Here is a 23,240-nt window from a genome sequence, read left to right as displayed (position 1 = left end):
AAGGTGGCCTTGCAGTCATGAACTTGCCAAACTGGCGATTTTGATCTATTCATTTTTTTTTGGTGTGATCTTGTTTACATACCAGGTCTTAATAAGCTTTCCTAGTTATAGCGTCATCCTTAATATAGGTGGCTTTTTTTGGCATGCAGAGAGGCATAACTTTAGTAACACTGGTTCATTTCACTTTGACATTGTAGAGTAACCTCTGTATGCTTGCACTGACATTGTCACAAGATTGTTAGCAGTCCAGTTTAAGTACAAAGGTCAGACAAAGGCTTTAGCCTGATTACAAAACATGGTTAAAATCTTACCTTTCACTACACATTAGACTCATGTTTTTTAATCAGTTCCTTCATTTGGTTGTAGTGGTAGTGCAGACAAGCTCTTATTGTCTTCGGGGTGGGGGAGGGGAGGGCGGCGAGAAGTGTCTGATATGGAGCCTAAATGTACACCACTGTTGATGTTTTAAAAAATTTGCGTCCAGCCTCTATCATAGCAATTGTCAGATCTATCCAATATAAAAGGTTGAAACAAACTAAAAAATAAGGGTATGAAATTAAAATTCCCTCATCCATAATTCTAGCAAGCCTATTCTTGCCAGTGTTACAATTTAGTATTATGATAGGTATACATTAATTAATATACTATGTATAATGAATGCATCCAAATACTCCTACAATATAAATACTTGTGAAAACACTTTTCACTTCTCTAGAAACTTGTCTATGTTTAATTGAAGTTCGGATCTGAAAAGTGACTGTAAAAAATGGCATTATGAGGTCTAATGTTTATCTTCTCATTTATTCCATATCAAAATTGCTCAGTTTACCAGTCAAAAGGTATTCCTTTTCTAGTTACCAGCTGTGCAATCTGAATCCAGCATCCAAAAGTCATGCTGTGTTTTCTGGATTGTGCACAGTCACCAGTAATAACCATTTTGCAATTGGAAATTTATTAAAAATTCTGAGCCATGTGCATCAGTTTTTAAGCAAAATTCCCTGTTGATTTCACCTTTAACTTGCACCTTTTTTCATCTCATTCTGGCCTCTTTACATGTAAGTTACTTTCACTCTCTTACTGACTGTTAAAACCAGGATGATTTACTAACATTAAATGTATACATTTCACCCTTGAATTTGGCCTGAAAGTGGATCTCTGGCATGTGTTCTATTGCACAAGTATATTATAACGCTAATTCAAAAGTAAGAATAAAAATTATTATAAGATGATGAAATACTGCCCTCAAATATAAATATTTATAAAATTTTGCAACTGTTAATTTTTCTTTTTCTCTGGTCTGTGCATGTACCACATTTTATCACTTTTTATCTATGGCAGTTCCTGCTTTGGCTGTGAATTATGATCAGCTGCCAAAATGTCACTAATAAAGTCACAGGTCTGAAGTCTTCCCTGGTGTAGTTGCACTGAAGTCAGTGGAGTTATTCCAGAGATGGATATGTCCCCTGATGTAATTCCCTGGCTGTGGAACTTGGAGATACAGTTAGTAATTAAATCTGGCCACAACACATGTCTGACTTCACATGATTTCTACCAGCCAAAGCTCATGTTACTCTTAGATTGTCTATGTGTAGTTCTTGCTACTCACACAGATATAATTGCTAAGGAAATAAGAAGACAACACAATGCTCACCTTCTCAGCTTTTGGCATTAGAGCAGAAATTCATGTTAAGTGAAATGAGCTGTTAACCTATAAAAACTGACAGAGCCATTATCTTCACAAACAAAATTTCACATTGGGATTTCAAAGTGATCAATCCTAAATATTTATCAATTTAACATTAAATTTTACAATAGAATATGATATTTATAATTCAGAGGTCACGTGGTATTTTTTCAAACACGTTTTGGATGTGGAAGTTTGCCAAACTGTAGGAAGCTGCTACCAATCTTCCTCTAACCTTCCATTCAGAAGTATACAAATTGATTAAAACCAAGTGCACTTATGAAATATAAATTGCATATGAGCAGATGGCCAACTCTCTCAAGGAAGGTCAAGAAGGACTGCTGCATAGAGAGACAGCTCTATTATTATTATAATACTTGGTCAATGTTGTCTTTATTGTTCCTAGAGCCTTATTCCGTATTGCTTGCACACCTAAAACAACCAGTGACTTTGATGAGAGTTTTGGAATGCAAATGGAATGCAAGTTCAGACCTTCAGTGCACAACAATACATATATAGTTTAAATTGTGTATATTTATTTAAGATATTTAAAAGTGAACCTCAGGAACATCTATATTTATGTTTAGTTCCCTAGATACTTGATTGCATAGGCTAGCCCGTAACAATTACTTGTGTTCTTTTCTCATTGTGGGCCTGATCCTGCAGTCTCTGGAGCATTCCTGTGCAGTGCTGAGTGCCCTCAAATTCCTGCACAGCCAGTGAGAATTGAGGGTGTGAAACACCTCATATAAGCACTTTGAAGGATCAATTGTTATTTCTTCTTTGAAGTTGGTATTGTACCTTTTCCAACGACTATTCCTGTGTTTGCCTTTCTAGTCATGTTGAAGCTATGAAATTAATTTTAACAATTGTTCCAATAATATCTAGAGGTGAAACATTACATATATATTTTTTGTGAAAGCTTTATAAAGCAGTATTTCCCAAGCATCATATTTAGAAAATTGCTGCCACTTTTTTATTTCAGGATCAGTTAGACGAATTTCTAGGAGAGTTACAGCAAAGGTCAGTGAAGTTTGAGGAGTTGGTTAGTGAAATAGAATCCCTGTTTAATTCTGTTGAGGTAAGTCTAATATCTATACTACTGTTTTCTTTCCTCCTTCAATATTGGCAGTCTTTTAAGGATATTTTATACTGTTTTGTAGTTTCATGTTATCATTTTCACAGGAATTGTCTGTTTCACTAGTCCTTAAACAAAGTTTCCTTACTATGAGTGATTAACTGAGAATAATATATAGTTGCTTTACTATACAGAGCTGCTGCACAGTGAACACTATGTGGGCTATTGTGATAGCACTTTCAATCTGTTTCGTTTAATTTTTAAACTTTTACATGGATCAACACTTTCAAATGTTGAATACCTAAAGTTAGGCACCTAAATTAATGTTCAGGCATCTAACTGAGTGGTCTGATGCCCAGAGGTGCTTAATACTTGTAGCCTATGTTGATTTCAATAGGAAATTTGGAAGTTCAGCTGCTTTGAAAATAAGGCTTCTTATTTAAGTGCCTAACTACAGAAACCTTAACTTTAGGCACTCAAGTTTGAAAATGTTGGCCATTGTTTTTAAAGTATTTACCTAATAATATTTCTTATACGTGAACTTGCTTAGATAATTACATACATCTTTTTGTAAAGATGCCAAAGGCCGCCAGACTAGTAGTTGGTGTTTACATAATTTAGAGCGTTTTAGGTACATTCATTCACTGATGTAGTTTTACTTCTCAGATTTTCATGTTTTATTTTCCAGGAAAATAGTAAAAAAAATGAGCAGGTTTTAGAAGACCAAAATGAAGAGATGGTTAAGACAGTGATAGCCCAGTATGATGAGATGTCCCAGAACTTTGAGGAGGTGAAGAAGATGAAAATGGAATACTTGTATGACCAGATGATTAACTTTCAGCAAAGTATTGTTGAGGCGAAGGAAACCTTAGAGAGAACTGTAATGGAAACTGAAGAACTTGATGATGTTGTTTCCCTAAATGTAAGTATGAATTACATTCATAACAGAAACCTTAATGATATTAGTCACATATGGCATTTGATATAATATCCTCAGACCTACTTTGTCTTCTGAGGTAAATTAATTCTGAAACCTCAGATACACCAGTCTGGAACTGCTGGGTCATGTGAAGGTTCAGAAAAGAGGTCAAAGAATGATCTGTCATGTGGAAAAGTGCCTCACAGTGAGACACTAAAGGAACTCAGTCTATTTAGCTTATTGAAGAGCAGGTTAGGAAATGACTCAGTCACAAGCTATAAGAAGCAGAGAGAAGATTTCTGTTATGAAAGGATTCTTAATTATATCAAAGGATGGTGTAACAAGAAATTGGAAGGAAATGGTAACTGAAGTCGGAAGAGTCCAAACCGGGAAAAAAAGACCCACATTTTTAACAGTCAGGATAACTAACCATTGGAACAGATTACTGAGAGTTGTGGTAAATTCTCCATTACTTACAGTCTCTAAATGGTTTGTGGGTTAGATGCAGGAATCACTGGCCAAAATCTATGCCCATAGGAATGCACAGTTGCTGCAAGAATTGTCAGTGACTCGGTGAGTAGCACTTCCCCCTCTGTGTCAGTACTGACTCAATGCCCATCACAATATCTGGGGGCATGTGCCACTAGATATGCCATGTCTCATGTCAGATGTAAAAATGGGTCCCTAACCTATGTGTGGTTGTTAAAGATCCCAGTATTGCCAACTCTCATGGCTTTTCTGCAACTTACATGATTTTGGCTGGGGCTGGACCCAGTCTCTCAATAATGCAAGAGGCTCCAGCCCTCTAGTGAATTGGCGCTCCCTGATTAGTTGCTGGCCTCACTTGTCTGCCCCCAAGGCAGAATCACCAGTCATCTGCTACAGGCAGAGCCCTCTCCTCCCCTCCCCACAACATCCTGAAGCCATTCTCATAGCAGGCGGGGAGGGAGCTTAAGGGTAAATCTACATGGCAAAGAAAAACCCATGACTGGCCCATGCCAGCTGACTCGGGCTGCGGGGCTGTTTCATGGCTGTATAGACTTCTGGACTTGAACTGCAAACCAGGCTCTAGGATCCTGCAGGGCAGGAGGGCTCCAGTATTTGGGCTCCAGCCCAAGTCCAGAAGTCTACACAGCAATGAAATAGCCCTGCAGCCCGAGCCCCATGAGCCTGAGCTGGCTGGCACAGGCCAGCTGCGGGTTTTTCTTTGCTGTGTAGACATGCCCAATGAGTGCAGCAGCTCAGGGTCACTTCATTCCCTCCTCCTATGAACAGCCCCAAGTGCTTCTCCCTGGCCTGGAAGGGAGATAAGGGACCCACTGCAGTCGCCCTCAGCTTAGAAGGAGCAGAGATGTAGCTGTGGAGTAGGACTGTAGGGATGGGGGTTGGGGAGGCTGAACTGAGGTGGGGGGGAAAGCTGAGGGCTTGGGAGCTTGGAGGGAGTGAACTTGGAGGGGCTGAACTGGTGAGGGCTGGGGGCTAAGCTGATGGGGTTGGGGGCTGGATGGGGCAGAATTAATTGCTGGGCAGGGGATGGGCAGACATGTAAGTGAGACAAAAAGGCTAAAAAGCCCCCACAAAATAGTCTTTTTTTATTTAAAAAAAGGCACGATTTGGGGGGCCAATCTCCTAATTTTGGGGGTCTTTAACTTCTGATTTTTGATCTCTTGAGGCTGGCAATGCTGAGCTCCTCTGGCCCTTTCTATAAGGAATGGAGGGTTAATCCTGATCAGTTCTGTGTCCTCTTTGTGCTGCTAAAGAGACAGCTGAAGATCCCCATGACATGGGAGTATTCCCAGCTCAACTGGTGTAAAGGTCATGGAGCTTCTAAGGGTCAGCAATGTGGAGGCAATTTTGGTCTTGGAATTTGGACCCTAATGTTTTAATGTAGAAATTATATCTCCTCCTGTAAACGTAACTTACAACTTGTTTCAGCAAAGTAATTAAGCCTTCTGCTTCAAGTGAAGCAGGAGTAATGAAAACTGACTAATCATGCTTAAAGCTAGGCAGGTGCTTAGGTACCATGCTGATTCATTCATGGCCTTAAAGAGGGGAAAATACTTGGAGACCTAAATTCTCTGCTGGTGCGTATGGGAAAATTTCCAGTGAAGTTCATGAAGTGGTGCTTATTTACATCAACAGACAAGAGCAGACTCGGTCTTGAAATTATTTGCTTTAATATTATGTTGACTTCTGTTTTTTATTGTTAATACATTCTTTTCCCCTTTCTCTATTAGTTATCTAAAGAAATGAATAAAAGGTATATGAAATGTGGTTTAGGTGCATTGTAGTGAATATTAGGAGTAGCATGTTTGGCTATTTAATTTAATACTTTCTAGCTTTATTGAAAGCATGCTTCCAGTATAAATATCTGCTTTTAAAAACACCACAAATAATAGTCTGTGAAGAAATCTTACACTTGTTACTGTAGCTGACAGCTTTTGAAGGGTTTTGCATGTGTTTTATAATTCATAATTTAAATAATAATAAATATAGCTTTTTTTTAAATGTCAGATCACTTGGAATATTCTGCATAGCCATTCTTAAATAGCTGCTGCTTGTAATTATATAAGAGCATTCTGATGATGCTTAGATTTCTGCCTTAAATACCCTGTTTTGAAGTGTTCATATTTTACTGGTGTAATTTCCATATGAGATGAAATCTTAATGAAAATCATCCAACATGTCACTTATATGGGTGGAACTGCTGGGATAAATTCAGAGCTAGTATAAATGGTTGCAACTCTAGTGAAGTTTGAATTTGACTGCTATTTCATCTGTGTTTGTATCCTCCCCCCTCCCCAAACACACACACCAACAAAACCCCCAAACTAGGGTGACCAGATCATCCAGGTCAAATATCGGGACGCGGGAGGCAATGGGGGAAAAAATGGCAGCAGAGCAAAAAAAAAAAAAAAATTCCCCACCCCCGATTCTTTCTCCCTCCACAAGCGCTGGAGGGAGGCCCGGGAGACTCAGGGGAGCTCCGGGCCGGGGTGAGTGAGAGTCCGGGCTGGCCCCAAGCAGGCAGGACTTGGGCGCGGTACCTGTAGGGAGAGTAGGGAGTGGCCTGCGGGGCCAGGCGGCGGCGGCTGTTCTCCCCACCTGGGCAGCGGGACTTGAGAGCAGCCGCTGCTGCAGCTCCCACATCCGCGGGGGGAGGAAGCGGCCGCTGGCCAAACTTGGCGGCTGCGGCTCTGGTGCCCATGAACCCCCCGAGCCCGGGCCTGCTGCGGGGACCCAGCACGCACACCGCGCGCCCAGCCCCTGGCCAGTTGCGTCTGGGCTGGCTGCCCAGCTGGTGCAATCCCACGGGCGGCCCTGGAGTGGGGGCAGCAGGCCCCAGCCCCCCCATCCTGCTCGGGTCCCACAGGGGAACGAACGGGGCTGGGCTGCCGATGCCTCCGCCACAGGATTGCACCACTTGGGCAGCCAGCCCAGACGCGACTGGCCAGTGGCGGGGCGCAGTGTGCGTGCTGCTGGGTCCCCGCAGCAGGCCTGGGTGCCACGTGCTTGGCCGCTTCCTCCCCCCGCGGCAGTGGGAGCTGCAGCAGCGGTTGCTCCCGTGTCCCGCTGCCCAAGTGGGGAGAACAGCCACCGACTGGCCCCGCAGGCCACCCCCTACTCTCCATCCAGGCACCGCGCCCGAGTCCTGCCTGCTCGGGGCCAGGCCGGACTCACACTCACCCCGGCCCCACGTTCCCCTGCGTCTCCTGGGCATGGCGTGCTTGGCAAGAAGCGGGGATTTGGGGAGGGAGCCAATGGGGCGGAGATGGGGGCGGGGATTTGGGGAGGGAGCCAATTGGGGAAGGAGGAGGCAGAGTCGGGGCGGGGAAGGGCGCGAGCCCTTCCAGGCTCCGGAGCCTTTGCTTGTTTGTCCAGTGTCCCGACCTAACATTGGTCGGGACGGGGGACAAACAAGCAAATATCGGGACAGTCCCGATAAAATCGGGACGTCTGGTCACCCTACCCCAAACCCATAATCAAACCCTTATTCCCTATCTGATTTGCCACTGAGGGTTCCGTTTAGTGGGACTCATCCTGATGAGAGAGAATTTAATCTTAAAATCATTTGCCATCTGCTAAAATCTGCACAAGTTATCTCTTATTATTCATAAAGCCTGAACCCGCAGCCCTTTTGTGCACAACAGTGTTATTGAGTGAAATCCTGGCCCCACTGAAGTCAATGGCAAAACTCCTCTTGAAGTGGGGCCAGGATTTCACTTATTGACTTAAATGGGAGTTATGTTCCGATATGCGCCCCATATGATTTATCAGTACTGAAGTCAATGGTACATAGTCATGTGCTTAAAGGTATGCATATGCTTAAAGTGTTCAGCTGGATTGGGGCATAGGTAAATCGTATGTGGCCAATTCAGGGACATACTGTAAAATAGTAAGTTTTTTTATAAGAAATATCAAATTGGAAATTTCTATATGTAAGTAAAGGGTTATTTTTTTAAGTGATGCTCAAACATCCTTTTACATTTCTCATTATTCATGGGATTTGTGCTATGAAATCATGTGGCATAAGAACGGCCATACTGGGTCAGACCAAAGGTCCATCTTTCCCAGTATCCTGTCTTCCGACAGTGGCCAATGCCAGGTGCCCCAGAGGGAATGAACAAGTGTCATCAAGTGATCCATTCCCTGTCATTTATTCCCAGCTTCTGGCAAAAACAGGGTATGGACACCATCCCTGCCCATCCTGGCTGATAGCCATCGATGAACTTATCTAATTCTTTTTTGAACCCTGTTATAGTCTTGGCCTTTGCTTTTTTGACTGCGGCTGCATATTGAGTGGATGTTTTCAGAGAACTATCCACAATGACTCCAAGATCTCTTTCTTGAGTGGTAACAATTAATTTAGACCTCATCATTTTATATATATAGTTGGGATTATGTTTTCCAATGTGCATTACTTTCCATTTATCAACATTGAATTTTATCTGCCATTTTGTTGCCCAGTGACCCAGTTTTGAGAGATCCTTTTGTAGCTCTTCGCAGGCAGCCTAGGACTTAACTGTCTTGAGTAGGTTTGTATCCTCTGCAAATTTTGCCACTTTGCTGTTTACCCCTTTTTCCAGATCATTTATGAATATGTTGAATAGGACTTGTCCCAGTACAGACCCCTGTGGGACACCCACTACATTAAAATTGTATACCAGCATGTGGCAATCTGTCCAATTACTTTTATATTGTAGAATATTGAAAAGTAGGCTATGCAAAAATAATTTTCAAGGATTTTTATTGCATGTTATTTACTAGCATTAGCTTACGTATTAAAATTAGTTTGTTTTGTGCATGAACTAGATTATTTTAATTGATTGTATCTGATTTACTAAAAAACGTGAAGAAAAGGGTTTATATAATGCTGCACGTCTTTCTCAAGAAAATTTATTTTTTATTACATATATCCTGTTAAAACTGTGAACAACTAACAACTTCAGTGTAAAAACAAATGGGGTTGCTCGACTGCTTTGTAGAAAGAATTATTTCATTTCCTTGGAGCTGCTTTTGCCTCAAAGTTTAAATATGTTGCTGTTTTTCATAATGAACCAAGCAAATAAGGGCTAATTGAGTCCAATCCATTTTCCTTTTTCCTTTTTTCTCCTCATAACCAGCTGCTTTACATTATGTCTCTGAAGTCAACTTCCTGTAGATAGATGTAATTTTCTGTAGCCTTTAAATATACAAAGGGACAATGTCAATAAGTTTAAACCCCATATTTTTGAGGGCCTTACTGTGAACTTCATATCTAAACTTTCCCACAGTTCATGAGTGTACAGATTTGTGTCGTTAGATTGGGTTCATCTTTACTGCTAAGATATCCTTGAACTAATTTTAAACATTGTACCCCCTAGTTAACGTCCAAGGTTAGGAAGTTCTCTTCTCTTTGCTTGTTGCTCTTAAATCCATGGGAAATATTTTGAGCAGTGCATGTCACATGTTGTTCATCTTTGAGCTTTGGAAGCTATGTAATACTACAGGGATTTATTTGGATATATATTTTCTTCCCAATAGGTTACTTTCTGCAATGGATAAATCTCTCTCATTAGAAAAAATGCCCAGTGCATTTTCACTTTTTGACCATTATGCAGACGCTTCAGTGAGAAGTGACCAGAATACCTTAAAATGTGTCGCTGGTAAGAATCTATGGGTGCATCCTGTGAAAAATAAACATTTTCGCAAAGCCCTGGAATTTATAGAAAAGTAAAATTAGAATGTGCTTTGAAAAAAAAAAAGTTTAGAGTTGTGAGCCTGTGTAATTAGCAATCAGAGCTGAATTTGAAATGAAGTCTAATTGTGCACAAGTGCTTGGTTTATTGCTGGGCAGGGGAAAAGGTAGCGCAGGAGAAAACACTAAAATGTCTTGTTTATTCTAAATTCTAATCACCCTTTACAATACCTGTCCATTCCAAAGTGAAAATCTCATATTGGCATAAATCCTGTGTAACACTCTCCATGCTAAGTAAGCCCCATGGTGCCCATGTGTGGGGTCACAAATATGGCAGCCATTCAGGGTGTGCTTCTGAACCACCTCCTTGCTGGGGAAGCAGGCCTCTGGAGTGGAGAGAAAAGTTGGGAGTGGACTGAAAAAGGAGGCTACTGGATGTGTATTTATGTGGATCTAGTGGTTGGAAAACTTATCCACATATGGATATGAAGGAGCAGTGGCTACAGTAGCTGGACCCAGCCTACTCTGTAGGCAAGGGCAGTGACTATGGAGGGTAATGGGGTGTATTCCATCTCCCCAGCCCATGCTTAGTTCACAAGCCTGTTTAGTTTAAACTAAAGCCTGTTTAGTTGCGCTTTGTGCCATATGTGTGTGTGAATTTTACCTATGAAGATCATCCAGATCTGACCAGCAGTCATGGAAGTTAAGAGAATAAACAAGCCATGTTTGTCTACTGGCCATGGTGTATCAGCTTCATCCATTACTAGCTTTCTTTTCAGTTGTATGATTTCTGAGAACTAACAGCTCAGAATCAGCATAGTTCTTTGTAGCAAGCCACCTACTCAGCTTCCCTCCTGTCAGCACCCTGCCAACCATTCTCTTCATCTTTTCAAAACATATTTTTAAATGTTGTTTCAAGAAATAAGAACATTAAATGTATTTAGATGTATCAAGGCAATTCTGTATTCAAGCGATGGTCTGAGTGCTGGCGCCCTAACCCAACCCAGCCCCATGCCATTGTAGCTTTAAAAAAAAGTAACTTACTAGGAAATCTCTAGCAGTTTTTATTAAGGATTTAGAGCAAATTTCCTTTGATGCTATTATTCAGTTTATAAACTGACCCTTCCAATCCAGCAGGCAAGTCCCACCTTCCCACTCTGACTGCCAGCTAATGGCAAGGAGGTAACAGATGGAACAGATTTGCTTTGCCTTTGTTTTGTGTTTGCTTTCCACAAACACTTGGATTAAAAACCAGTTAGTTTCCTAAAGTTGCTGAGATCTGCTTTAACCACTGTGTCCAATCAAAACCAAACAGCACATCCAACCAGGGCTGAATTTGCACTGACAAACTAGGAGTGAGGGGCTCTAGCTCCCATTTCCAGTTCCCAATAACCCAGCTAGCCCCCTCCTATATTTCTCTCCTTCCCTTTTTCCTCCATATAGTCTTTTCCCTTGCTCTTCTGCACTGTCTCTCTACATTCCCTTGAAACTAAACCTGTGATATAAACAGAAGATATCATCTCTTCCTCTTTTTTCTTTTCCTCCATACCTTTTAATGCTCTCTCTCCCTTAGCTCCCTATGCAGTCTAGCCTCTTTCTCTTCCTATCTAATCCTCCTTTTTGTGCTGTCTCTTCTGTGACTTTTGCATTGCTCACCTCTATTCTATCTATTTAAAGTACTTATATGAAGCCCATTACTATACCATCTGTGACTGTGCCTCACAGTCTTTATCTATTTATCTTCGCAAGTAGAGTGTTTGCCAAAATATACACATTCGGGTCGACTGAAAATTTAGCAAATTTATGCTGAATTTACCAAATTCTTTCAGTTGAAAACAAACCCAAATATTTTCGAGTTTTTCAAATCACCAGAACATTTTTGTTTCAGGTTAATCCAAAGCTAATTTTTTTCTCTGATGTTTTTTCAGCCAACTAGCAGAAAAATATATTCATCCAGCTCTAATCTCAACACCTCTGAGAGGTAGGGAAGTGCTATTATATTCATTTTACAGTTGGGGAACTGAGCCACAGAGAGGCTAAGTGACTTGCCCAATGTCAGACAGGAAGCCTGTGACAGAACAGGGAATTGAACCAGGCTCTTCCCAGTCCCAGGTGCCAGAACAACTGGACCATACTTCTTCCACTTCTTTGTCAGTGCACTGACACGGAAATGAAATTTCCTCAGATCTTGATCTTTGAAGTCCTCTCATCCCCTGCACACGCGTGTGCGCGCACACACACACACACACGCTCACTCTCTCTCTCTCTCTCTCTCTCTCTCTGTGCTGTATGGTTGATAAAATAGCAAAAACAGATTTTTTTCAGAGTCTTTTCACCCAATCAGAAAATTCTCCCCAAGAGCTTCCCACCCAGTAACTTTCTCCTTCACCCATTCGTCTCTTCACTTAATCCACTCTCTCAATAAAGGCCTGGGACCATAGATAAACCTTGCAGCATACCCAGAATGTAATCAAATCTGTCAGGAAGAAAAGGAGGGAACAAATTCCAAGGTCAAGGACATGTCACTGATAAAAACCTGCCACCAGCTCCTGCTGTTTAAACCAGGTTACTGTTTGACTCCAGCACTTCCACTGATTGCCACTTTCTGCCAGGGATACTATGAAAGGAGGGGGAAACTGACCATTCTCCCCATTATACTGACCTTGTGAAAACCCCTCTATGGAATGCTATCTGTTTGGGTCGTCTTGGTTTTACTGTGAGCAGAGGTGGTAGAACCAGGGATGAAATGATCTATGCGACAGCTTGTCACTAAAAACTAGAGTTGGTAGAAATTTTTTTGATGGATTATTTTTCCATCAGAAAATGCCATTTCATTAACATAGAAACTTTCCCTGGAAACTTGTCAGTTTTGATTACATTTTATTTCAGGAAAAAAGCCTCGACATGAAGCATTTTGATAATGTCAGTACATTCCATTTCAACATTTTCTGAGGGGAATATATCAATATTTTATTTTGAAATGACTTTTCAATTTGAAATTTAATTCTATATTATAAAAAATAAAGTTGATATTGAAATGAAATATTTTGATTTAATACAAACTAAATGTTTTGATAGACTTGAAACAACAATTTTTCAAAAAATTTCATTGGGAAATTTTGAAATTTTTTGTTTTCATTCTAATTTTGGAACAGAAACAGATTTGAAAATTGCATCATTTCCCATTAAATAGGAATTCTGGTTTCCATACAACTCTACTGAAAACCCACAATCATTTCCCCACTGGACACTATTAGAAGACAGGCTCTTCTAGATGCAATAAAAAAAAACCCAAATCTGGTTTGCTTTTAGCAACTAAAGGGATGATTTTTTCAATGACAGGCAGATGTATTCTTACTGTAGCTCTCGGTATAAATCACAGGAAAACAGCTAGCATCAGCATCTACTTTGTTAATGCCACAGGCGATCATCATCATTAGTCGGAAGATAACTGAAAAGAGCAAAAGCTTTCTGCTTAGATCTTTATAGAATCCATGTAACATGGAAATTTACTGGGTAAATGAAAAAACAGTGTATATTTTTGTTCTGTGCAATCAGACTATTTAATGGTGAGATATGGTTTTGTCTTCCATTGACTCATAATCCTGAAAAATAACCATCTCATGAGGGCTGGTTCCATTTGGATCAGCAGTCAAACTTTTGGGTGCTTATCTGAGGTTTGTGAGGACTTTGTGGCATCCCCAATCAGGTCACAAGGTGTCAGATGATATAGGGTTCAAAATCAAAGTATGGCAGCCTTGCAGAGCTCAAGCAGAGTTCTATGTCTGCCCCCTGAAAGGATTATCTCCCCACAAAACATCTGTCATCAGACGCTCCCGGTGTGGTGCTCTGTTCTGTTCAATGTTGATATTAATTGGCTGTGTGCGTGTGTTCCCTCTGTGTGCTGCCCCAGCTCTGCAGATCGCTGGCACAGCAGACCCCAAGAGAACCCCCAATGACCACAGACTCTAGTAAGGTACGAAGGCACCTGGGCCAGGTTTATTGTCAAACGAAGCACAGTAATAGTTCCCTCTAGACTCTACTCTACAGGACATACTACAAATATGTGCCCCCTGGCAATGGACTCAGCTCAGTCAGTGGCGGGACTCTCCACTGTCCCCTAGGCTGGTCAAAGACACCGCCCCAGGGATGCATTCTTATACACAGGTACAAATAAGTTACACATCACTCCTGACGTATTGAGGTTCAACCCCTCTACAAAGCAAGGGACAACCCCTCTACGTAGTAAGGTGCTGCCTCTCACCTTGTACATGTTGGTTCGAACAAAATAACTCTATCCATCATATTACCCTTTTGGCCCTGTCATTGGGATGGATCAGCTTGTTCCTTGTTATCTGTGTGGAGTGTATAAATATGCGAATGTTCTGATATCTGGTGTCCAGTACCTTTTAGGTATGTCTCTTTTTGCAGCATCAGCCCTTTCCTTGCCAGCTTCTGTGAGCAGGGCCTGCCTCTGGCTCACAGCTTAACTTTGTGTTATGTTAGCAAAGTCTTGACCATTACTTTAGTTCAGGCCTTAGGCCTCCTACCGGGCCTCTGATAAGGGTTTATGTTTCAGAGCCTCATCTTACTACAACACCCCTGGACATCCAGGGAACAGTTCAACAATAGTGAGACTCCAAAGAGTCTCTTTCTCTCCATGCTGTTAAGTTCTGAGCCCTGGAGGGCAGAGCCCACTTAGCATCGTGTCCAAGCAGAGTCTGTTCCTCTCTGGGAGCAATGGCCTCTCCCATAGTTCACATCCTTTCTTTTAAAGACCTATTGCTCAGCTGTCACCTCTCCCTCTAGAATTGACAGACTGTACAATCTCTTCATGGTATGGCAGGTACTTTTCCTAGATTCCAAGGAATCTTATCAACTATTTCTGCCCTTGGCTGGCAGTGGCGTACATCCACTCCTGCCTCTGAAACCTGGCTCCCTTCTTCAGTAGGTTTCCACTTCCCACTAACTAGCTCTAGTGTAGTATTTCCTATGAACAAATGTTTCTCTTGTCTTTTTGGTTGGCCTCCTGTTCAGCAGGTGCTGTCCTGTTATAATCTCTCTGTTCAGGGCAAGGCCAGTTCCACACAAATAGGCTCTCCCAAGAGGCAGCCTGCTTCCCTCTCTAATACAGTGCAATCCACAATAGTAACCCTCCTGCTGGGCTTTCTGATCTGACAGCTTAAATTATAAGAGGCACTTTGAGGCTTCAGCAGAATTTATGCCTCAGAGTGCACTACAAAGTAGTAGATGCCTGAGCACGTGGACTCACTCTCTTCTATTAAGGTTAATAGATCTCATGGGGAAAGGGCAGGGGAAGGGATGATGCCCATGACATTTTACTACATTGCAGTACATACCTGATAGCTTTAAGTTTTAAAGGTATCACTGGACTCAGTGGTGGAACACGGGTTCCCATGTCACCAAGGGCAAACAGAGGCAGCCTGTATCTATTGATATCTAGATTGGGAGAAAGCAAGTTAGTGACCCGGGCACTCCTAAGGCTGACCGGACTCTGGGTTGGTGGGGAAGGTCCCACTTTACCATTCCCTGAAGAGGATGCTTGTAGCTAGTTGAAAGGAAGCTTGTTGTCCTTATTCAGTCATTTGAAATAGTCCCCCTATTTTTTATTTTAATGACTCCTTAACTGGCTGTCATCTCAAGTATTCATAGTTAAAGGAAAATAAACCATCTGGTTGCCTCATGACATGCATAGCTGGAGTTGATGTGGTTCAATATAAGCAGTATAAATAACTACCAAAGTCTATCTTCCAGTTCCACAGACGCCAAAATTGCTATCCCAGGAACCAAACTCTGCTACAAGCACATCAATTGCAATCTATTGGACTGTGAGTGAAGGAGACATCATTGATTGCTTCCAGGTGTATTGCATGGAGGAGCCTCAACCGAACAAAGTTCAAAGTGGTATGTGACTTTTGAACCTGCATCTCACCAGCATTAGTTCAGCATCTCAAATAAAATTATATCTAAAATGATCCTTAAAAATGTGACTATTGCTATATAAAGGGGAAGACTGATCCTGAAGAGTTAATATTAACAGTACTAAGGACAGATAATGCTGCAGATACAGATCTCCACCTCTGAAAATCAGGTGCCTGATTATGGATTTAGGGGTCTGGATTTATGCTCCCAAGTTGGAAAAATGTGTTCGGTGGTAACAAAGCAGGAAAAACTCAGCAAAAATGCAACATTTCAACACACAGGTGCAGATTTTTCAAAATGGCACAAAAATATTTTACTTTTTAAATATGTGAATTTGAGGTGCAATAAAGAAGTTTGTACAGTAAAAAAATAGACTAGTAAGAAATATTTAAAGTATTTGAATGTTGCTTAAACATTTTTTGTAAGATGTGCAGCGAATTAAATTCCTTTCTGAGAGAGTAAGTTACACAAGACAGAAATGAAGCCAAGATTCACAACTGTTTACAGCTGACATATTATGAAAAATTTGGGGTCCAGTCCCTCAAAGCATTGAGTGCTCTGATATCCATTTGACTTCAATGGGAGTTGAGGGCACTCAGCACTAGGGCTGATCTAAGAGTTAATCAGAACTTTTTTTCAGTGGAAAATTGGGTTTCCAATTAAACAAAATCTTCCAAATAAAATGTCTGCTTTCAGGAGCAGTGTTGTAGCCATGTTGGTCCCAGGATATTAGAGAGACAAGATGGGTGAGGTAATATATTTTATTGGCTCAACTTCTGTTGGAGAGAGAGGGGGAGAGAGAGAGAGAGACACACACACACACACACACACACAAGCTTTTCTTCTTCAGAAGAAGAGTTCTGTGTAGCTCGAAAGCTTCTCTCTCTCTCTCCCTCTGTCTCTCCAACAGAAGGTCCAGTAAAAGATATTACCTCACCCATCTTGTCTTTACTTTCAGGAGAAAATTTCAATATATAATTGAAAAAACAAATGCCCCCAATGAAAAAGTTTTCAATTTTGGCTGAATGCTAAGATTTTTCTTTTCAAAATAGTGCCACAGTGCCTCATGGGAATTTTAATCTGAGTGTTTTATACTTACATTCTCCTTTATAGGCCAGGCTCTCTGGTTGGACTGTATCTCCCAGGATGCACCACAGACAGGGATTCCTATGATGCACTCCTTTACTCAGAGGGGAGAAGGAGATGTTTTCCACCCAGAGAGCAGCCATACTACAACTCCTGTGAGGCACTGCAGCACCATTTTAACTGGAAATATTTTGGTTTGTGATAAATTGCCAAAAAGTCTAAATTTTCTGGGGAAAGCAAACAAAGTCATTTTTCTCTAAATTTCCTACAGAAAAACACACCTCTGTTTCTCAACCATCTCTACTGAATGCCTTGCAAGAAGAACTTAGCACATTTGCCTGTAGTAATCCTTTTGTATCTTAACTTTGCTTTTCTGCCATTTTATTTGAGAGTGAATGGTAAAGTGTTAAAGCAATTTAAGTGCTAGAAGACCTCCATGTTAATTAGCCAAGGGGGTGCTGACCTATCTCCACAAATGCAGTGTGCAATAAAAAGCCAACTGGCAATTAAATTTGATGGTGCCCACCAGTGGCGCTTGAACAATTTGTACAGTGTGGGTGCTGAAAGCCATTGAACAAAACTGCAAGCCCTGTATATGATGGAAACCTCTTCAAGCCAGGGGGTGCTGCTGCATCCCTAGTTCCAACACCGCTGATGACCACAAATAAACCGTCCCATTATCTCCTTACTCTGCAGAACTCATTTAGTTCCTTCTTGACCATATTTTTTGGCAAGTGTTATGCCTATTCTATATAAGCCCCAATATGACCGATTCCTGTTTGGTCAATATAAGAGACCCTAAACCATACAAATTGTTTCTAACAGGTGTGCATTTCTCTAATGACCTGTATGTGTGTGCTTGTACTAGCCTTGGTGGAAGAATACAGAGTTACAGTGAAAGAGAGTTACTGCATTCTGGAAGACCTGGAGCCAGATCGCTATTATGGTGTGTGGGTCATGGCTGTGAACTATACAGGATGTAGCTTACCGAGTCGCAAATCCACTTTCAGAACTGGTAGGTATATTTTGGCATTTAAATATTAGATCTCAGTTCCTGAGACAGTATTAACTAGACAATGCTATTAGAAATGTAGAGAAGTGTTTCACTGATTCCATCCACTAGATAATAGGCAAATCACATAGTTTCCCTACCTGTAAAATGACAGCAATGTATTTACCACACGTGAAATTTGAGAAAACACAGAATTTAAAATGTCCCCAATTGTGACGTGTACTTGAGGCATTGGAATGGAATGATATTAGTTCAATTTCTGACTCTGTCACACATTCACTGTGTGACTTTGGGAAAGTTGCTCAGTCGCTCTGTGCCTCGGTTTCTCATCTATAAAATGGGGATGATATTGATACTTACTTTTCTCCACCTTTTTTCTGTCTTGTCTATTTAAATTGTAACCTCTTTCGGGGGGTCTCTTATTATGTGTATGTACAGCACCTAGCACACAGAGGCCCTGAATTTGGCTGGGGATTCTAGGCACTATCATGATACGAATAATAAATTATAATAATGGCAAGTAATTAGATAAGTATTATGTATTAGCTTCATTTGACAGATTAGGAAACTGAGGCTCAGAGTTTGTGACTTGCTTTGGGGGCACCATGATCTAGCAGATTAGGCATAGGTTTAGGAGTCCTGTGTTCTAATCCATGTTCTGACACTTACTTTGCTGGATGACTTTTGTCAGATCATTTAAGCTCTGCAGGATGAGGAGGATTATTCAATTTCCCTATTGGTAAAACACGGATAATGATATTTACATGCTTTATAATGAAATAATGTTTATAAAGCACCAAGTATTATTGAGATCGCTTGGTGGAAGCTGTGGCTTTGAGCCCTGTACTTAATCCACTGGGCCACAAAGTTTTTGGGTCCTCCTCCTTCTCATCCTGGAGCATGTTAAGTCATAGTGCATATTTTTTACCAAAGATTTTTGCAAAAAATAACTGGAAAGAAAGTTCAGACTTCCCAAATTTTGTGAAAACCCGCAGTTTTGGGGGTACAAAATCCTTTACATTTAAATGGCCAAATAATTCACATGAATTTTCACAAAAAATGTTCCACCAGAGTTTTGTCCTGCCCTGATCTCTAACCTCTCTGAATCTGGCTTCTGGCAGCTAAATGTTATTTTTGGCATCAGGCTAAAGTGCAAACTAGTTGTTCCAGCTGGAAAGTCAACATACTTTTCACAAAATCTAAAGTTTTTTAAAAGACTAACTCTTTGGACTGTTATTTGTTTGATATTGTTTTATTTATGCCTGTCCCTTTTGGAAGCTGGATGATTTTTTTTATATGAACTATTCACTCTGCTTCCATCTTTTGATCACTGCCCATCCACCTGAAGAGAACTCCTTCTGGAGTCCATTGATGCTACATTCTGTAATGGGCTAGTGGTAATGTTGTATAGTGGAAGATACTATATCACCCTGCCCTCTCAAACACCTAGGGACAGCAAAATTATCACAGACAATAGAAACTAGTTCTCCAGCATATCAGTTCAGGGAACGACTGCTAGGTCACAAGGTTGGAATATTCAGATCCTTTAAATCAGTGGTTTTCAACCTATGGTCCGCAGACCCTTGGGGGGTCCACAGACTATGTCTAAGATTTCCAAAGGGGTCCATTCACAATTTTGTATGGGTCTGCAAATGATTCCAGTCTGTCTTGCCACTTAGGCAAGTTTGCATTTACGATAGATGGTCCCTTACACCAAAAATCACAACAACATTCAGGTTACTCCCAGACCCAAAGGACCAGTCACTTACCCTAGGACAATTGCACTTTAGATCTTACACCTACAATAAACTAACTAAAGATGTATAAACTACGAAAAAGCAAAGAGAGTTATTCCCAGTATTAAAGCAGATAAACATACACACACAAATGAGTTATAGCCTAGGGCTAACCCAGACTAAGCAGCTGCGGATCCCTTGCTTACGCTTAGAAATCTTTGACCTTCAGAATTCAAACAGCATAGAGAGTTTCTTTGTGTTAGGGATTTTTATTGCCTTCTCCCCCAAGATGATGGGATGAGTTCACACATTTGCCTCCTCTTCATGAGGGTGAGGGAGGAATACTATTAACAAAGTCTTTGTTCTTTGATGTTTCACAGTGTCTCATTTGGTTACAATGGGCCTTCTTGATGGGCAGGACCTAACACCTTCTGTAGGAAGCCAGCATTTTACATTAATTAATGTTTCATTCTTGTTTGATTTATACAATTACAGAGGATTACAATGCAAACCCTTAATATAACCTCATAACAGGGTTCAGATGTTATAAATGAGATGAATGCATGCAACTTCCTACAAGCGTTTCACAAAGTCTAAACATGAAACACATTTTTATAACCGTAATACCTATTTTAACAATACTAACACACGGGTGAGCCAGACTGATTCCCAGCTATATATTGGTCAGTCTTCAGTTGAGGCCTATGGGCTTAGTTTGAGCTGGCACCTGGTCTGCCAGCATCACACTGTTGCACAGTTTAATTCATAAAGTCATGGGAGTAAAAAAGACAAAATGGCCGAGAACTTAAAAATTGGATAGTAACAGACTGCATGATTCAGCCTTATGATATTCAGAATAAAAAGAGCTCTCAATTCTGCTTGTACCTGCTTGCATCACTTCACACTAACTCTACAGACATTTTAGGTTTCAGAGTGACAATTCCTCCTTGAAAGCTGTGGAAAACAGGCTGAGCCTTATAACATCCTGAGGGTCACCAAACCTGGTCTATTGTGGGCCAGTACGTGGAACAGACCATCAGCTGGTATAAGGTAGCATGGCTCCATTGACATTAATGGAGCCACACAGAGTTACAACAGCTAAGGATCAGGCCCACTGACTTCTTGTTTTGGCATGACGCTTCCCAGGGTACCACCACCTGCCCTTAGAATGAAGCAGTCTTGTCTGTGCCTGCTGTGGCTCCACAAGCCTCTGGCATCACAAACACTACTTTCCAGCCCCCCCAGCTCCCTGCCCCCACTTTACAAGTTAGTGATAGGTGCTCTCCAACCCCCGAGTCCTCTGATAATTCCCTGAAATGTCCAGCCCCTTATCTCATAGACTTTAAGGTCAGAAGGGGCCATTATGATCTTCTAGTCTGACCTCCTGCACAACGCAGGCCACACAGTCTCATCCACCCACTCCTGTATCAAACCCCTGACCTATGTCTGAGTTATTGAAGTCCTCAACTTGTGGCTTAAAGACTTCAAGGTGCAGAGAATCCTCCAGCAAGTGACCCATGCCCCGTGCTGCAGAGGAAGGCAAAAAAACCCCAGGGTCTCTGTCAATCTGTCCTGAAGGAAAATTCCTTCCTGACCTCAAATATGGTGATCAGCTAAACCCTGAGCATATGGGCAAGACTCGCCAGCCAGACACCCAGGAAAGACTTCTCTGTAGTAACTCAGATCCCACCCCATCTAACATCCCATCACAGGCCATTGGCCATATTTACTGCTAATAGTCAAAGATCAATTAATTGCCAAAATTAGGCTATCCCATCATACCATCCCTTCCATAAACTTATCAAGCTTAGTCTTGAAGCCAGATATGTCTTTTGCCTCCACTGCTCCCCTTGGCAGGCTGTTCCAGAACTTCACTCCTCTGATGGTTAGAAATCTTCATCTAATTTCAAGTCTAAACTTCCTGATGGCCAGTTTATATCCATTTGTGCAATATTACTAGTATTGCCTGCTGTTCCCAAAGAAATAGTTCACATCAGCTTGCAAGATTCAGCTCAGGATCACCACATTGCTTAACACCACAGCACTTAGCCTTGTTTTCACTGTAAATATATCTGTTTATTATAATAGAACAGAAATCTCAGTTATATTATTTTAGGGACCGATATTAATATTATCCCAGAAGTGTTAAATTCAGATCTTGGTAGGCTCACATGATGCCAGTACTTCACGTGGTGGAGAAAAGTTTGCAGAGAGAAACTGAGTGAGTAAACAAAATCACTTTCAGCCTAGAAAATAAGACCTTGAATCTGATAGGCTAATTCAATACATTATTTCACACAATATTCCTTTAATCACTTGCAATCCATGTCCTCCTTCATGTACATTTTTCTATATGTGCAATAGGGTTTGTAGTCTTTGAGTTTAGACCATAGGGAAGAGAAGTGTAGTATTAAATTTTGGTAGCTGCATTGCAACAATACACGGGACACAATTAAAGCAGCAAAGTTAGCCCTTTGCTACTACTCAGTTCTTCTGCATCATATTAATTTTTGTTATACAGTTGATGCAAGGGCTGCTGAAGACAGAGCTGTGGTAATCTAGGTATAACCAGACCCTATGCTGCTTCATGGGTCTATTCCTTAAAGCACCACATAAATGAGTGAAAAAAGTGTTTGAGATCATCTAAATCAGTGGTTCTCAAACTTTTTTACTGGTGACCCCTTTCACATAGCAAGGATCTGTGTGCAAACCACCCCCCCCCATGTAAAAAAGTGTTTTTAATTTATATTTAACACCATTATAAATGCTGGAGGCAAAGTGGGGTTTGAGGGTGGAGGCTGACAGCTCGCGACCCCCCCATGTAATAACCTTGTGACACCCTGAGGGGTCCTGACCCCCAGTTTGAGAACCCCTGATCTAAATTAACTTGTTAAGGAAACTCTGAACTGCATGAATTTACGTAATGATTTCTCATGGGTTCTTTCTGGAGGGATTGAACTTGAGACCTTCAGCTCCAAAGCATAGGGCACTTTTTTGGGGGGGTAATGAGATGGGTAAAGTAAAGTGTTTTTCCTGATTAGCATGCTCCTCCCCCCCCCCAAAATAACAGGGGATGGGAGAACATTATTGTAGTGGTGTTTACAGTTGTTTCCGCGCACATTATTTCCATCTGAGGAAAAATGATCTTTCTACGCTAATTTAGTTTGTTTTTTTAGGATTGGTGACATATACATTTTGTAGTTGTCATTTCATTTCAATCTGCCTAGCATATATATTGCAGTTGCTGTAGCATTCTTCATAGTACAGCTAACACATCATTGTTTTCACAGCACCCTCTACCCCCTTACTAAAGGCAGAAGACTGTACTGTGTGTTGGGACACTGCCATCATCCGATGGAGCACAGCCAGCTCAGAAGCAACAGAGTCTTTCACACTGGAGTACTGCAGACAGTACTCTCCGGAAGGAGAGGGTCTCAGGTCAGTTCCTAAGGTTTGAAATGTGGATAGATGAGATTAAATAGAAGTTAAGGAGCACTTTCCAGATCATGGATTATTATATAAGAGATTATGTAATTCAGGACAAACAGAATAAAGAAGAAATCAGCTTCTGGGCCAGATGCTGATATTAGATTGGAGGAAACTA

The 23,240-nt window shown here is 41.2% G+C and overlaps 1 protein-coding gene across 1 annotated transcript in view; it reads left to right on the top strand.

The window, feature by feature from the left end:
- Positions 1-23,240, top strand: part of CMYA5 (cardiomyopathy associated 5) — a 40,680-nt gene that overhangs the window by 4,732 nt on the left and 12,708 nt on the right. The window contains exons 2-8 of the mRNA XM_045021440.1: positions 2,670-2,765; positions 3,451-3,684; positions 5,919-5,941; positions 9,706-9,827; positions 15,635-15,784; positions 17,757-17,903; positions 22,927-23,074. Coding sequence (XP_044877375.1) covers positions 2,670-2,765; positions 3,451-3,684; positions 5,919-5,941; positions 9,706-9,827; positions 15,635-15,784; positions 17,757-17,903; positions 22,927-23,074 — 920 coding nt within the window. The remainder of the gene's footprint in view (positions 1-2,669; positions 2,766-3,450; positions 3,685-5,918; positions 5,942-9,705; positions 9,828-15,634; positions 15,785-17,756; positions 17,904-22,926; positions 23,075-23,240) is intronic.

Source organism: Mauremys mutica, chromosome 6 (assembly GCF_020497125.1).
Source record: "Mauremys mutica isolate MM-2020 ecotype Southern chromosome 6, ASM2049712v1, whole genome shotgun sequence".
In the NCBI taxonomy this organism is placed as follows: domain Eukaryota; kingdom Metazoa; phylum Chordata; order Testudines; family Geoemydidae; genus Mauremys; species Mauremys mutica.
The sequence above is the reverse complement of the archived record's forward strand: the minus strand, read 5'-3'. Positions and strand labels throughout refer to the sequence as shown.